Genomic DNA, 16,186 nt, shown 5'->3' on the forward strand with positions numbered 1-16,186 from the left:
ATAGTTTAGCTCTAAATATGCCACACTAGCTCTTAATTTTAACAATCCATTGAACAGACAGGAGATTAGTGGACAGCTTGGCATTATATTTCACAATTATGGCCAATGAATTGTTGCATGATAGAGCATCTCTTAATTCTGAATGAATACAGTAAGGTATCACTTGCAATTCAGGTGTCAAAGTAATTTATCAAAACTACATATTTTTTCCTTTTCCCTTAACAAAAATACCCCACACTGTAAATATATAAAACTATTAATAATATATAAACTATTTTTTCTGGATTTGTATATTTGTACATTTTATATTTTTTCTAAATACTCTTCATGTGTATAAAGTGCTGTAGAAACTGTGCACCTCACCTCCTTTCTTTTCCCACATGTTTGCACTGAGTAGGAGATTCTCTGTATCTCATTGTACATGTGTATAGTGACAACAAAAGGCATTCTATTCTCTATTCTATTACTGCCTGGCTAATAGTGACAAACTTCAGGGGAATTCATGATGACAGAAAGGTCCAAACACTGAAGTCAAGCTTCTTTTCTTGTTTTTGTGACGTCAGCATGCTGGCAGACTTAAAGATTTGTAAGTGATACTTACAGGGAAGAAACTTCTTTTTCATCCATTTTATCAAATATTGTATGCCTGAGCTGTCTCAGTCCCTCTGTAGCATTCTGCAACTATGACTAACCTGAGGATGCTTGGTTTTGGCTGCAGGTATCCCTGTACATCCTTCTCAACAGTACACATATAACGATTCAGTCACACTTCCTCAGCATTGCTCCCTCACAAAATCAAAGCCATTTGCCAGGAAGAGTTTGGAAGAGGTATCAGCCACCTGAAAGACGAAAAATTTACACTAAACCTGGTTTTGTATTGCACCTGCTGCATCCGCAAAGTAACCAGCGTTAGGGATAACCCCACGCACCCGTCCCACACACTCTCGTCACCCTGCTGTGTTTTGACAAGAGGTACTGGAGGATTAGGACCCTCATTGCCAGACTGCAAAATACTTTCTTCCACCAAGCCGTCAGTCCAGTCACTGAGTGTTCAGGAGTCTGACACACATGCACACCTTCATAAATCAAGTTGTATGAAGGTGTGCCAGAACTGCACACTTGCACTTTATGTAGTCCTGTGTTGATTGTCTGTTTTATGTAGCACCATGGTCTTGGAAGAATGTTGTCTCACTTCACAGTGTACTGTACCACTCCACATGATTGAAATGACAATAAAGCAACTTGACTTGACTTCTGTTCCTGCAAAAAGACTGAGATCAGCAAAGCCCAGAGAACACAAGATACACAAGGTCCAACACTCAGACTCAAACAGCCTTCAGAAATGAAGGCACCATGTTCGTCCAATCATACTAGAAATGATTATGTATCAGAATAATAACTAAGAAACAAACTTTGAAGAAGAAAGAAGATGTGGATGAGCTGGTGTTCGCTGACTGGTCATTTCTGGTAGTCCACTATCATTTCTCTAGTTTTGCTGATGTTGAGAGACAGGTTATTTTCCAGGCACCACTCATATAGTGCCATCACCTCTTCTCTCATCATTGTCTGTGATGAGGCCTATGATGGTTGTGTCATCTGAAAACTTGATAATGGTGTTGGACTTATGCTTAGCAACGCAGTCGTGTGTAAACAGGGAATAAAGGAGGGGGCTAAGCACACAAGCCTGTGGCGTTCCTGTGTTTAGGATGAGTGATGAGGTGGTGTGCTTACCAATTCTCACCATCGCCAGCTTTTCTTTGCTCAAAATAAATTTCTCCTCAAAATGCAACACTTGCACCTGCATTTTTATTTATTTTATTTTTTATTTTTTTTACGTGCGCTCAGAATAGTGACACAAAAATAACGCCATGAATGGGGAACAGGTGGGAACACAGATGAGACAAATCAGACCTAACGAGACATGGGCAAACAAAACTAGACGCACTGCACATAGGACAGGACTTTCACAATAAAACGGGAAACAGCATGGAACGCAGACATGACAACGCAAACTTGACAACATGGACAAGACGAAACTGAAAACGTTACGTCCAGATGAACAGAATCAACCTTTTGGGATTTTCTTACCCGGATGGTTAAGCATGTATCAGGATAAATACTCATATATAACTATTTCAGGGATCATCTAAGCTCCAAGACATCAGGAATTATCACCAAATAAAAACTGCTGGCTGACTAACAGACAAACACAATGAATAGAACCTGATGTAAAAATTTTGTATTATTTTCTTTTTGTTAAACATGTAAATGTGCAGAGTCTTTGACATCAAAGGTTGATGTAAATTTACTGATTTGATAAAAATAAAAGGTTCACTCTATTGTAATGTGTATGACTTAAAACACTGAGTGCAAAATGTGCTGTTTAAAGCAGTTTTCTGTGAAATCATTATGTCTGACCATTGTCAAAGTGTTTGATGGTTAAACTATGGCAACATTAATAAAATGTATTTTGTTGCTCTTAATATTATGAAACTTACTGCAAATAGCACTATCATTAAATCGATAATGGTAAAGAAAAGAAATACGTGACCTTCAAATATAAAAAGATTGTGTAGCTGAAAACAGACACTTGCAGAAGACTGAAAATGATAAAACTGTCAGCAGCTGCAAATGTGCAGCAGTTAAATATTAATCGTAGATGAAGGTCAAACCTTCACGTGATTCTCAAAAGTGAAAGCAAAGTTTGCTGGATTCGATATGACTTGTTTACAACTTTATCTACATTTATAGTTATATTGAACACTTTATCTGAAATACTTTGTCATTAATATTAAAAAAAAATAACAGACAAACACAGTGAATAGAACCTGATGTAAAATTTTGTATATGAATTATTTTCTTTTTGTTAAACTTGTAAATCTGCAGAGTCTTTGAGATGAAAAGTTGATGTAAATTTACTGAACTGCATTTCTATATTATTAAAATATACTCAACCTGTTTTTGTTTCATAAAAATAAAAGATTCACTCTGTTGTAATGTGTATGAGTTAAATATTAATTGTAGATGAAGGTCAAACCTTCACGTGGTTCTCAAAAGTGAAAGAAGAGTTTGCTGGTTTCAATATGACTTGTTTACAACTTTATCTACATTTATAGTTATATTGAAATATTTATCTGAAAGACGTTATCATTTATATTAAAAAAAAACAACCCTATGCCTTTTTTTCCATTGTTAATGTGTAACTAAAGTAAATCATTTGATGAGAGGGAGAGAGTCTCTCCAAACCTCTGCAGCCAGCAAACCCAGCTTAATTCTGATGGTCTCCCTCACTCATTTTTCCCCAGGATGAATGTGTCTGTTGATGATAATTTTGACTCTGGGTGGTGTTGTTAAATGAAAAGAACAAATTGGAACTAAAGGTTTAAATCTTTAGTTTAATATTATTCCCAGTCTTATGTTTAAATCTCAAAGGACAACATTTAATGTTGACTAATACAGGATTGTCTCCCAGTCAACCATACATCCATGCATGATTTTTAGATATCATCTCCCAGTCAGCTATAAATTAGAGATGGCACGATACCATTTTTTTATGTCCGATACCGATATCATAAATTTGGATATCTGCCGATACCGATATGAATCCGATATAGTGTGTTTTTTAATCAATAAAACGTTTTTTTAATATCTTGCTGCATTTTGTATAAGTTTATACTCAACTTTAAATAAATAACAACACTAAAGCTATTCTGTATGTAAAAAATACACTGCGCCCAAAATATTTCATAATTCAGCAAAACCAATCAATCTAATAAACTTAAACCTACTCCATCCTCCCTATTCTGGTATTTTAAAGAGTACTTAGCAGAAATATTAAGCAACCTAACTTATAGGGTTGCAAACTCCCAGCAAAAAAAAATAGGGAACCAGCCTCCACCTCATGATGCTTAATTGATGTAATCAAATTTAATTTGATGCAGGGGGAAAAATGCACAGAAATAAATTATTTTTCAAGAATAATTAAATAGATTCAACATCTTTCTTCAACAGAATTGCAGACTGCACAGATGGTATCTTCCCAAAGTAGTATAGCTTACTAGGGTATATTAGACTTAACAGTTACTATATACAGTAATGGACTACTATATATTTTACATCAGATTAAAACTTTGGGTGTAAGATTCAGATAATTATTTATTAAAAGCTAGACATTTTAAATGAGAATAAGAAAGAAAAGTATGTCTTTGTGCCCCCTTTTCCCTGTTCATGCCCTATCGGCCCCCCTGGCTAAACTTTGCTAGATCCGCCCCTGCACAGTTACAGGCTACGTAGAAAAAGATCCTGGTGTAGAAAGTAATATTAAATAAATTCTAACAACAGCTTATCAAGCTTAATAGTGCTGCTGTTGTTCAACCGCTGGTTTCCTCTTTCTGGTGAGAAGTGGGCCAAAAACTAAGAAGAGAGACGGACTCGCGACAGAAAAGCCGATCAGCTGATCATTAAGCAGTTTCACGATTGAAGTAGCAGCAGGAGAGAGAGAGAGAGAGAGAGAGGCAGTCCCTCCATATATCGGTTGTTAAGCTTAACGCTAAAATGCTTTACAAACATTCAGAGATGAACTTACACACTTGCTTTACTTCTCTCTGGGATAACTTCCTCGGAGATGAAATGCTGGTTTGGTAGCGAAGCTACAAATACACACAGCTGCTCTATCACGTGATGCATACTGCTGCAACGTGCTAGGTTATGAGCCGAGTTACGCCGTGTAGAAAGTTTTGTGAGGTGCTTTTTTGATATTTAATGGATCGGATTACATTTTTTATTTCTCGCCGATATCCGATCCAGTATTTTGGGTCAGTATCGGACCGATACCGATACGTAATATCAGATCGGTCCATCTCTACTATAAATCAGTGACTTTTCAATAGTGGACAGAGGGGCTCTATCACTTTAATCTCCCAGTCAACTATAAAGCCACATTTCTTCAACTATATAAATCAATGGCATTTCTGTAGCACCTTATAACACGACGCAAGTAAGGGACGAGTACACTGTACTTACGTGTGTTTTGCAGCCAACAAGTCAGGTTTTTGCCAGAAACAATGAAACAAGTACACTTTAAGTACCCTGCACTTGCATGCAATTTGCAGGCAACAAGACGCAAGTACCCTTTACTTGCATACAAATCGCAGGCAACAAGGTGGAAGCAATGTGTACTTACATACAATTTGCAAGAAACAATTCAGGTTTTTGCAAGAAATAATTAAACAAGTACACTATAAGTACCCTCTACTTGTATGCAATTTGAGGGCAACAAGACGCAAGTACCCTTTACTTGCATGCAAATCGCAGGCAACAAGGTGGAAGTACCCTGTACTTACATACAAGGTAGGGCTAGGTTTCACAATGAGCTCACCCGAAACCTTGGCTGATTTTGACATACACCTGTTTTCACACCTTGGCTCGTGTGATTAGGTAGAGGATCATTAGGGTGTCCATGTCCCTCTTGGGGGGACACTCCTACAGGGCTTAAATCTGGGACTCTCCACCATTTAGCCCTAGAACTGAAGAAGCTTCTCGGATGAGAGGTGAAACGTCTTCAAGCGACTTAAAGAAGTCCAGACGCCTTTCTTTTCAAGCTCCTTAGATGTCGTGTACACTTCTTTATTTAGTTAAAAAAAAAAGACAGAAAGAAAAGAGAAGTGAAGGGAGTTGGGGATCAACAGGGATATGAAACCATAAATGTAATTATTAATATCATCACAAAGCACTAACACATCTGAGTTGCTTTGAAGTTTGATATGGTTTTAAGGTTTTTTCATGAACTTTATCTACAATACCTACATGTCAAAGGTTGAGGATAAAGAGACAAAAACAAAACAATACAACACATGTAATACATTAATTAAAAGTTTATGAGAGTGCATAAATTTGCTGGAAGTTGTAGTCGCACTGTTCTATATATATATATATGTGTGTGTGCAGTATCCCATTCTTCTATCAAATAACCTCTAAAAATACATGAGCGTATTGTTACTATTACGAGTGGAGTTGATTGTAAATGATTAAGTTCTTTCCTATCATAAGGAGCTTACTGAGTCCGTCAGACAGTTAAAATGTGATAACAGCATTGTGATGTTCTTCTCTTTAACATTTTAATTTCTTGATTTTTTTTATTTTTTTACTGTAATTGCATTGTTCTTAACTCAGTAAAACAGTCATTTGGAATTTCTTAAATGATGCTGAGGGTTATGGAACAAAAAAGTTTCACCAGCAAAATAATTTCACCAGCACTGAGCCGGATGAACCAATTGGCTGTCCTTTAAGACACTGGACGATCCAAATTAAGGCTGTTACTGGTGCGAACTGCAGCCCCATAACCATCAAGCGGCATACTCAAGGGCTTCAAAAAAAAAAGGGCTTCAAAGGCCTTGTCTCCTTGAATGCCACAGAACATTGAAAGGTGGAAGAAAGTTTTATTCTCAGATGAAAAAAAAATTAACCGTGATTGTCCTGATGGTTTCCAACATTACATGATGTTACCAGAGATGTAAACATGCAGAACACTTTAGATCTACAACAGATAAAACTAAATTCTTTCAATAAGGCCACGCGGCACTAAAAAAGATTAAAATGCCAGTTAATCACCCCCCCCCCCCAAAAAAAAAAAGGATTACGTGCATTAATCTACTTTAATTATCAAAATTGTTTGTCTGCTCTCAAAGAAACAGGGGTTACACAGTAAATAAGGAAACTGGTCACAACCAAAATCTCAAAATAATTCTGGGAAATCTCCTACATTGGGTTCGTTCCTCCGTCCCTGCCCTTTCATTTTTCCTGTGATTCTGGAAGTGTTTTCAAACCATATGCACTCCATGTCTTCAAGCACCCAGCAGTTCCCATGTCACACTCAAACGTGGAACTCATTCAACAAGTATTATTTACGTCTTTAAGATGGCAACGCAAACTAAGGAGAAGAGCTCTGGTAAATCTTAACAGAGAACTTGATATATAAGTTAAAATACTGCTTTATCTATCAGTCTGGTAAATCATTTATTATGCTAAAATCAACACATAACAGCTTTTTCAGTCTTTTTACAAGAATAAACAGTAATTTAGATTTTGTACATGTAGACAACAATATTGATTATTTTTAAGGAATTTATAGCATATCATTATGAGACAGCTGTATTAAGAATTTCAGAGTGATCTGTTGTTATTAAGTAAAACATCACTGATGATAAATAAAATAAAATAAATTAAACAGAGGAAGTACTTTAAGGATTAGCGAATGACCGCCACGATAACGTTTATGTTTTAGAGGAAATGCTCAGCTTCCTATAAGATAAAGTGCACACATATTGTGTGAGAGTCACACCTAAACAATGAGTCATCACAAGCCACCTAGTGGACATTGATCTAGAGAGTTTTGTTGCGGATTGTTTATGATATTTGACATATATACCCGTATACACTGGACATATACTCGCATATATACTATATATACCTACACTGGAGTGTTTTATATAATGTAATCATTATGATAATCATCTAACATACATGTTCAAATCACAAGACCAACATATTTAGGTCAAATATTATCTATAGTTATATTAATGAAGTTTGTGCCACTTCTTATATGAACACATGTTGATCAATGCTGTTTGAAAATGTAATAATTAGGATTGATTGTGTTATGGCCAATGGTGACAAGTCCAAACATAGAGTTATTTCAACTTGGCACTGCTAAATGTGCACCTGTGACTCTCTGCTCGTCTTCATTCTGTATCCAGCCCTTCCACAGCCTATATGGTAAACAAACCTGGCCCTGCCTAGGATGCACCTAGGATTCTGTTTTCTCGCCTCAGCCACCATAGGTGAAACGTACCCTTTCTTATCATGGATAGTCGTGTACTTCTGACAAGCGAACCCGACAAAATTGCCAAAATGATTAACTGTTATCTGCCTTTTTGCAAACCTTCGAACTCACTTTGGCCATTAAACTGACAAAGTGACCCAATTATAAATGATGGATGCCAGGACTGGCACTCGAAAAGTTATGGTGCCAGAAAGTTGTGTAACCAAGTTTAAGATTAAACAAAAGAAACATGTATGATTAAAAACTGATTGGGGGAAAATATTGATAAACATATAATGATTGGGGTAATATGACATTTGTACAGTTGAAACAATAAAATAAAAACTTAAGACTTACCAAGAAAGAACAAAGGATGAAAGGGTACCCAACAGCTGGAGGAGGGGTTCGGGACTGCTGTGTGTACTCAGAAGCTCTACACCCCGGGGTTTGCGTTGCTTCACATTGGTTCAATTTTCTTGCTTTCTATGTGTTGTTTTGCTGTAAAAGTACTGGTTTGCTGTTTAATAAACTCTGTTTCAAGTATTCTACTCTTTTCCAGAGGATCTTTTTGAGTACATTTAACTTTAATCTAAATCTAGATCTAAAAAAGCTGGATCTCCACATCATTGGTGGAATAAGGTTATCATGATGGCATCAAAATTTGTGACCCAACAGTTTGCTTTATTTACTCATCAGGATGTAGTGCAAACCATCTCAAAAGTATTGTTTCTCATAAGTAAGCTTTAGAGTTTGCTGATTATATTATGACTTGTTTACAAATTTATCAGGGTTTACTGGTGTCTTTGTTAACTACAGGTAAAGTAAATAGTCTATAAGTGGTTAATAAAACTTCAACAGCTTTATGGTGAAAAAGCACATTTGAAATCCAGTAAGAAAACTTTCTGACTTTTGTTATCTGATTTTTTTACTGTTAACATGAAGAGAACTTTGAATGTATTGTGACAATCAATTTTTATTCAATGTGAAAACAATGTTTTAGCGTTAGAATTGCATTGAATTACATTGTTTTACCAAATCGATGTATGTCACTAACATATAACTGTTTCAGGGACCATCTAACCTCCAAGACATCAGCCAGGAATTATCACCAAATAAAAACTGCTGAGTGACTAACACACAAACACAGTGAATAGAACCTGATGTAAAACTTTGTATATGAGTTATTTTCTGTTTGTTAAACATGTAAATCTGCAGAGTCTTTGAGATCAGAAGTTGATGTAAATTTACTGAACTGTATTTCTATATGATTAAAATATACTCAACCTTTTTTTTTGTCTGATTAACATTAAAAGTGTATGACTTAAAACATTGAGTGCAAAATGTGCTCCGTTTAAAGCAACTTTCTGTGAAATCACTATGTCGGACAATTGTCAAATTGTTTGATGGTTAAACTATGGCAACATTAGTGAACTGTAATTTGTTGCTCTTAATATTATGAAACTTACTGCAAATAACACTATTATTAAATGGATCATGCTAAAGAAAAGAAAACAGACGCTTGCAGAAGACTGAAACTCTGATAGAAAACCTGCAGCAGATGCAAGTGTGCAGCAGTTAAATATTAATGGTAGAATGTGGTTGAACCTTCACATAGTCCTCAAAAGTAAAAGAAGAGTTTCAATATGACTTGTTTAAAACTTTATCTACATCTATAGTTATATTGAAAGCTTTATCTGAAAGACTTTATCATTTATGTTAAAAAAAAACAACCCTAAGCAGTTTTTTTTTGTTAATGTGTAACTAAAGTAAACTGTACTGGTACAAATCATCAATTCAGGTTTGGGTTACCAAAAAAAAGATGTTTGATGCTTCTTCAAATGTCCAATTCAGTCCATTTAGTTTTATTATTATTTATTTACATTGTTGTATTGTTTGCAGTTGTAAATGTCATAAACTGCATGCAGCAGGCAGGAAGGGAGGATCCAAATGCATTTGGGTGCATTAATGCAGACTCCAGGATGTGAAACATAAACTCAAAAAACAGCTTTATTGCTGAACAAGGAAAAACTAACTTTACAAAATAAACTAGCAGTTTTAGCAGACAGAACACACAGTGTGGACTGAGGGAGACCGTGACGGTGGACAGAAGAAAATAAAGCTAAATATAACAGATCAGACAAAGTACCTTCACAATAGCAAAAGCAAAGCAAAACATGGCGCACACAGATAGGAAACTACCAAAATAAAACAGGAAGTAACGGGAACACACGCACAGAGGTGCAGACAGACATAGAGACGTGACTGACTGGGGAAACATGGATAAACATGGCAGGCAGGTGAAAACAGAATGAAACACGAGGAGGAAACAAGACAACACAGACACAGAGAGAGACATCACAGACACAAGGGGAAAATACTAAACAGGGAATATAACTCACAATAGAAAACTAAAGACCACTAATGAACCAGAACATAATCCAACAATACAAACTACCACAGGAATACAAGAAAACACAAAATGCTGGGCTAAAAGGACCCAGAACCATGACAGTAAAATCTCAGTGAAATTAAAAACCTTATTCTCTATTGTCAGACTGTGACAAATTAATAACACTGGTGGTCAAAATAAAACAAAAATAGTTTGTAGTTTGATTTTGAAGGTCCAAATTTCCATCCTCAGCCCCACGGAGCTTTCCTATTGTTTGTTTGTTTGTTATTTCAAATAGTTTATTAAAGAGCTGGAAGACTGATTGGCTGTGACATGAAAATTAATGAACATCAAGGCTAACTTTTGTATTCGGCTCTCGTGGTTTGATCTTCCTGACAGGTGTAGCACCTTTTCTTTAGTATGCAATGTTACCCCATATTTGTATAAAAAAAACTTATTCTTTAACTTAGAGTTCAGTGAACAAACAACATGCAACAACAAATCAGCAGGTTTTAAACTTAGCCTTGTTCTGTGAGTAACTATTTGTATTTATAAAGAGGTGTGATTCATTTATTGGATATTTTTCAGATCCTAAAGGTTTTTTGTTTCTTGTGTTGTTCTTCTCATTTTGGATTATATATGACAAAAGCCTTACAGCCAGAGTGTCCAACCTTCCAGGCCTCGGGGGCCGTTGTCCTGCAGGTTTTAGATATCACCTTATGTCCACACACCTAAATCAAATGATGAGTTCATTAACTGTTGAGGAGGTCATTTAGCCATTTAAATCAGCTGTGTTGTGGATCAAGGACACGTCTAACACCTGCAGGACACCGGCCCTCGAGGCCTGGAGTTGGACAATCCTGCCTTACAGTCATAAACTCTTTCCAAATTCACTTCTTCTCCTTAAGTTTATGATTATGTTTATGATTTTTGTTTTCACTCAGCTGATGTTTACTGCAGCACATGCCCAAAATTAAATTACATCAACAGAAATCTAAACATAAATTTTTTTCATCCCACCCACTGCAGCAATGACAAAAGAAAGAAAACTAACCCTGAATTTTAAATCAAGGCCCATCTAGTGAACTGTTTCTGTCGGCAACTCATCTGACTAAGGCCAAACTTTAACCTGGTCTGCAAAAGTAAAAGCAAAAGAGTTTGGTACTTTCATTATGACTTGTGTACAGGTTAACTTAAAAGCTTTATCTGAGTCACTTTATAGTATAAAAAAGCTGCGCTGTTTTTCCTTTGTTAATGTGTAAAGGATTTCCTAATGCATGAACGAGTGTAAACAAAGTTCTCAGAAATGCAGAGAGATGCAGAGATTTACAACCGATAAAAGTCACTCCCAGAAAAGGTCAGGTTAACAAAGATTAAACTGACAGCAAAACAACAAAGAAGCCATCTCCTAAACCGTCAGCATCATTAACTATTACACTACTGTTAATGTTCTAATATATATTTTAGATTGTGCATGAAAAGTGCATCACTCTTCTACAGTTCAATGTGTTTCGGTTTTATAGCCGTAAAATATCCATCAAAATAAAAACTAAAATCAAAGTAGAGGACTGACAAAGATGCTCCAAAGCAAACCAAAAAACAGCAAATATTTTTAATTGACACCATCATCCAGTTCTTTTGTTTTTTCTTTGTTTTGTTATTCAAACAGAAAGTCTTTATTATGTCCCTGGAAGACTGTCTGGCTTTTTTGAAGCATGCAGGTTGGTTTGGATTTAATTCCTGACAAAGTATTTTGGGCTGATATTTCACATGTATAAACAAAGCCTAACAATAGTACATAGTATAGAATCGGTGCACAGAAGATTAAAGCTCAATAAGACTGTTACTGTGAGTTTCCTGATGTCCTCACTCAGCTCAGACATTGAACTGTGAATGGAGGTTAATGACATCATCAGAAAGTACAGTCACTTCCCCAGCCCCTCCTCTTTTCCTTTCCTGGTTATGCTGGGAGTGTTTTCAACCCACATGTGGAAACTATAAAGGAGCACACACACTATCATCCATTAGGACTCAGCTGACAAGTATTATTTACAACTTCAAAATGCCATGGTCACGCTCTACGGGGATTTTTAAATGTAAGTTACAGAGCTGCTTTATATATCAGTTTGGTAAATCAATAATTATTATACCAAATCAACAAATATCAGCTGTTTCTATATTGTTACTAGACTAAACAGTTATTTATATTTTATGAAAACAAGCAACACAATTGACTTTGGAAATTATAGTGCATAAATATGAGAAACAGATGTTTTTCACTTGCAACTTTGAAGAATGTAAAATCTGCTGTTATCTATTGAAATAAATCCATGAAAACTGAGTGAAAACTAAAAAGAATATATAAAAAATGGCAAAGTACTGTAAGGATTAGCAAACGACTGCAAAAAAAAATCTTAATTATAAGCTGTGAATTAAATGTAAAAATCTTTAAAGATAAAGTTTATATTTTAGAGGAAATGCTTATTGCCAAAGATAAAGTGCAAACACAATAACTGTGTGAGAGTCACACATAAACGATGAATAATCACAGGCCACCTAGTGGACATTAAATGCAACTTAGTTCACTTTATTTAATGATCAGGATGAAGTCCAAAGTTTATTAGCTTTTATTATTGCACTAAAATCTTTTTCAGAAACATCTTAAAGGTGTAAAATAAGCTCATGACAGAAAACCTTGTCACATTATTTTCAGTTATCTTTTATTAATAGTAAGTCAGACTACTAATTTTCATTAAAACCATTAAATGTATGCATGATATTTAAGCATCTGATCACATGCAAAGAAATATTTTTATATCAGCACTAATAAGTTTTATTTAATTCTGTGTAGTTGGCAAGTCAGAGGTGTCACACAGATGCAGCTCACGCTGTGTCAGTCCTCTGACCTTCGACAGTCAGGCTGTGGGAGAAAAGATACGTCTGAGTCATGGAGGTCGACTCGCAGAGAAGACTGATAACACCTTCAAGAATGGGCTGGTGTTCAGCAGCCGTCCAGTGAAGATCCAGGAGAAGATTTGTCTGAGAATAGAGAAGGATTCATCCATCTGTTACGGGGCTCTGCGTGTGGGCTTTACCACTGTGCCACCCTCAACCAGATCTCTGCCTCTGCCCTGCATGTCCATCCCCAACCTCACTGACAAGCCCGGACACTGGGTTGTTCCATTGGATGAATCTGTCTGCCAAGCAGGTTCAGAGCTGGAGTTTTGGGTTTCTTCTCATGGCAGCATATACATAGGTGTCAACAACGAGGAGTACGAGCGACCAACAGGAGTGGACACTAAACGGCCGCTGTGGGCCATGATAGACATCTATGGACAGACGCGCTCCATTTTGCTCCTGGGTAAGTTCACAAGAACCACGGTTATATTTGACCTACAGAATGTTTTTCCTGTTCTGTGAATGCAGAGCAATTCACATGCTCTGAGAGTTATAAATGTTGTCTGATTCATAGACTGAATGACTATTCAAATACTCCTTTCTCTTTGCTGAAGACTCCAAGAAAAACAAAAAGCTGCTTTACCGTAGAAGATCCTGTCCTGCACCTGAACCGCTCGCCTCACCTGATCCTGACAGTCACTTTCGTTCAGTTCCTGATGTTTCAGACTTCAGACGTGAGGACTGCATCTCCTGTCTTGACACAAAAATGGCAGAAGGTAAAGAGTCATTTCAAACATTTTTGGCTAATTTCAGTTGCACATTTCTGACCAGAGAAGATAAAAGTGAAATTAGCTGTAATATGTCTGAAGTCACATTTGTAATTGGGATCTCTCTCTTTTTACAACAGATAACGTCTGTGTGGTGTGCATGGAGAAGGGGGCCAGAATCACACTGCCTTGTGGCCACCGATGTTTATGTAAAGACTGCAACTTCAGAGTCTGTGAGCAGTTTGGCACCTGTCCGCTGTGTCGACACACGATCAGCGCTCCATCAGTGGGGGAGAGGTGGTTTATAGAGGTCTGCTGATCTCTGAGACAACAGCCCGGAATTGTGACAGAAGAATAGCAGCAAGAGTGAAAAGGAACGTTTACAAGATGGTAGTGAAGGTCTGCTGGGATGTATGATGTGGAGATGGTGGCACAGACAAACAGACAGGAGGCCAAGTGTTGGCAGTGTTGAACATGCTAAGAATGTCTCTGTTAGTGACCATACAGGACAGGACTAGAAATGAGTACATTTAGAGGACAGCTCAGATTGAGCGGTTTGGAGACAAAGTTAAAAAAGCAAGGCTAAGATGGTTTGTACTTATGCAGAAGAGTGATGGTGAATAAACTGGACAAAGGATGTTGAAGATGGAGCTGTTAGACAGGAGGAAGAAAGCAAGACAGAAAAGGATGATAGGATGATCCACTGTGCCGACCCTGAAAGGGAACAACCAGAAGAAGAAGAAGAGGAAGAAAGACACTTTACTAAAAGGTTGATGACACTGAACTGAAATATTTCTAAATTGAAATCATTGAAGTAGTACATCTCTTTTTGTTTTATAAACAAAATGTATTTTTGTAATTTTTAAGTCATTGTGTGACTTAAACACTTAAACACAAAATGTGCTGTATGGTTTATTTTTCATTGTTATTGTAAATTGTAAAGCAATGTTGGATTTTTTAAAAATACAAAATTCAACTGTGCCAGTATAAATAATCTGTAATATGTCATAATAAGCGCTTTTCTGTTATTTAACTGTATGTGTTTTTATGAAACTTACTGTAAATAAGAGTGATATTAAATGGACTGTGATGAAAGGGAACCTGTCGAGACCATGTTTGATTAAAGATGTCTCATAATCAGGTATTTACTGATTATGGAGACATTAAGTGAAAAATCAAAGCAGGAGATCAGGTAAGAACAGACTGTATTGCCGACCCAGGCCAGCCCACGTATGTGTTGATGAAGCGGCCCCGATGGTCACAAACTGCCTGGAAGATGACTGATGGGATCAGTTTCCTGTTTCTGTAGCACTGACCATCAGGGCTGCTTGGAGACTTGATGCAGATGTGGCTGCTGTCGATTGCACCCACGGCTCTCAGAAAGTCTCTATGGCGTGCCAGCCATGCAAACCCACAGGACAATACCTCCAGGTCCTTGAGGGTCTTTGGAAGCAACATGATCTAGTGGCGAATGGCCACCACCCCCTCTGTGAGTCTATCAACAATGTAGTGAACAGTAGAATGAGGCATCCCCAACACTCTTGAGACCACCTGTAGGATGCTCCTCTTGCCAACCAGAAAAGAAACATCAGGGTCTCAATTGTGGCATCCAGGAGATTTAGCAACACTGCCATAGACTTCCTGCTTAGCCAAAAATCAAGCCTGGGATCCTCCTGGTTAAAAAAACGGTCCAGGACTGGTACACTCAGGTTAATCCTGCAGTACAAGACTCTGGTCTGGTTAAGCAGGTGGAGAACAACATAATCAGTTTTAGTAATAAGTTATGATTTAATTTATTTTAAGAGATCAAAGTATTATTTTAAATATTAAACTCAAGTAAACTATACTAATGCAGTGGGGTGCCCTCGGCCTCTCGGCCTGGGGCTCGGTCACTCTGGCACAGCTGGCTGCCGGCGGAGCTCATGGGCACGTCATTGCATGGGCATCTTTCTTTGCCTTTAGACAATAATTCTGATAGCAAAAGAACCAAACGGGACAGGCAAAAAAAAAAAAAAAATACTAATGCACTGTGAAAAGACTTAAATGTTATACACTTCATCTGTGTAAATGCTAAAAACTGAGTAAGTAAAAAACATTAAGCAAACGCTAGCTGGGAAATAACAATGCATCATGGATCACAATATTCGACATATTAAAGGTGTCTAACTAGTCAATGAAACAAATACATATCAATATATAAGATTTGCAAGTGAATTTATATGTCACAGCATCTTTTATAACTGGAGGAAAATACATGTTATGGTGAAACATCATTTTTATTATTAAATATTTAACCTGCCTACTATTTGAAGT

At 36.8% G+C, this 16,186-nt stretch overlaps 1 protein-coding gene across 1 annotated transcript; it reads left to right on the plus strand.

Annotated features, from left to right (window-relative positions):
• The first annotated feature begins 6,909 nt into the window (after positions 1–6,909).
• Positions 6,910–14,192, plus strand: LOC146375929 (E3 ubiquitin-protein ligase NEURL3-like). Its single transcript, XM_084946753.1, has 4 exons — positions 6,910–6,946; positions 13,060–13,569; positions 13,721–13,882; positions 14,014–14,192. Exons 1-4 carry the CDS (start codon positions 6,916–6,918, stop codon positions 14,190–14,192), a joined length of 882 nt encoding a protein of 293 aa, XP_084802879.1. The 5' UTR covers positions 6,910–6,915.
• The last annotated feature ends 1,994 nt before the right edge of the window (positions 14,193–16,186 follow it).

This window comes from Perissodus microlepis, chromosome 12, assembly GCF_051167445.1.
Source record: "Perissodus microlepis isolate ML-2025 ecotype Zambia chromosome 12, ASM5116744v1, whole genome shotgun sequence".
Classification (NCBI taxonomy): domain Eukaryota; kingdom Metazoa; phylum Chordata; class Actinopteri; order Cichliformes; family Cichlidae; genus Perissodus; species Perissodus microlepis.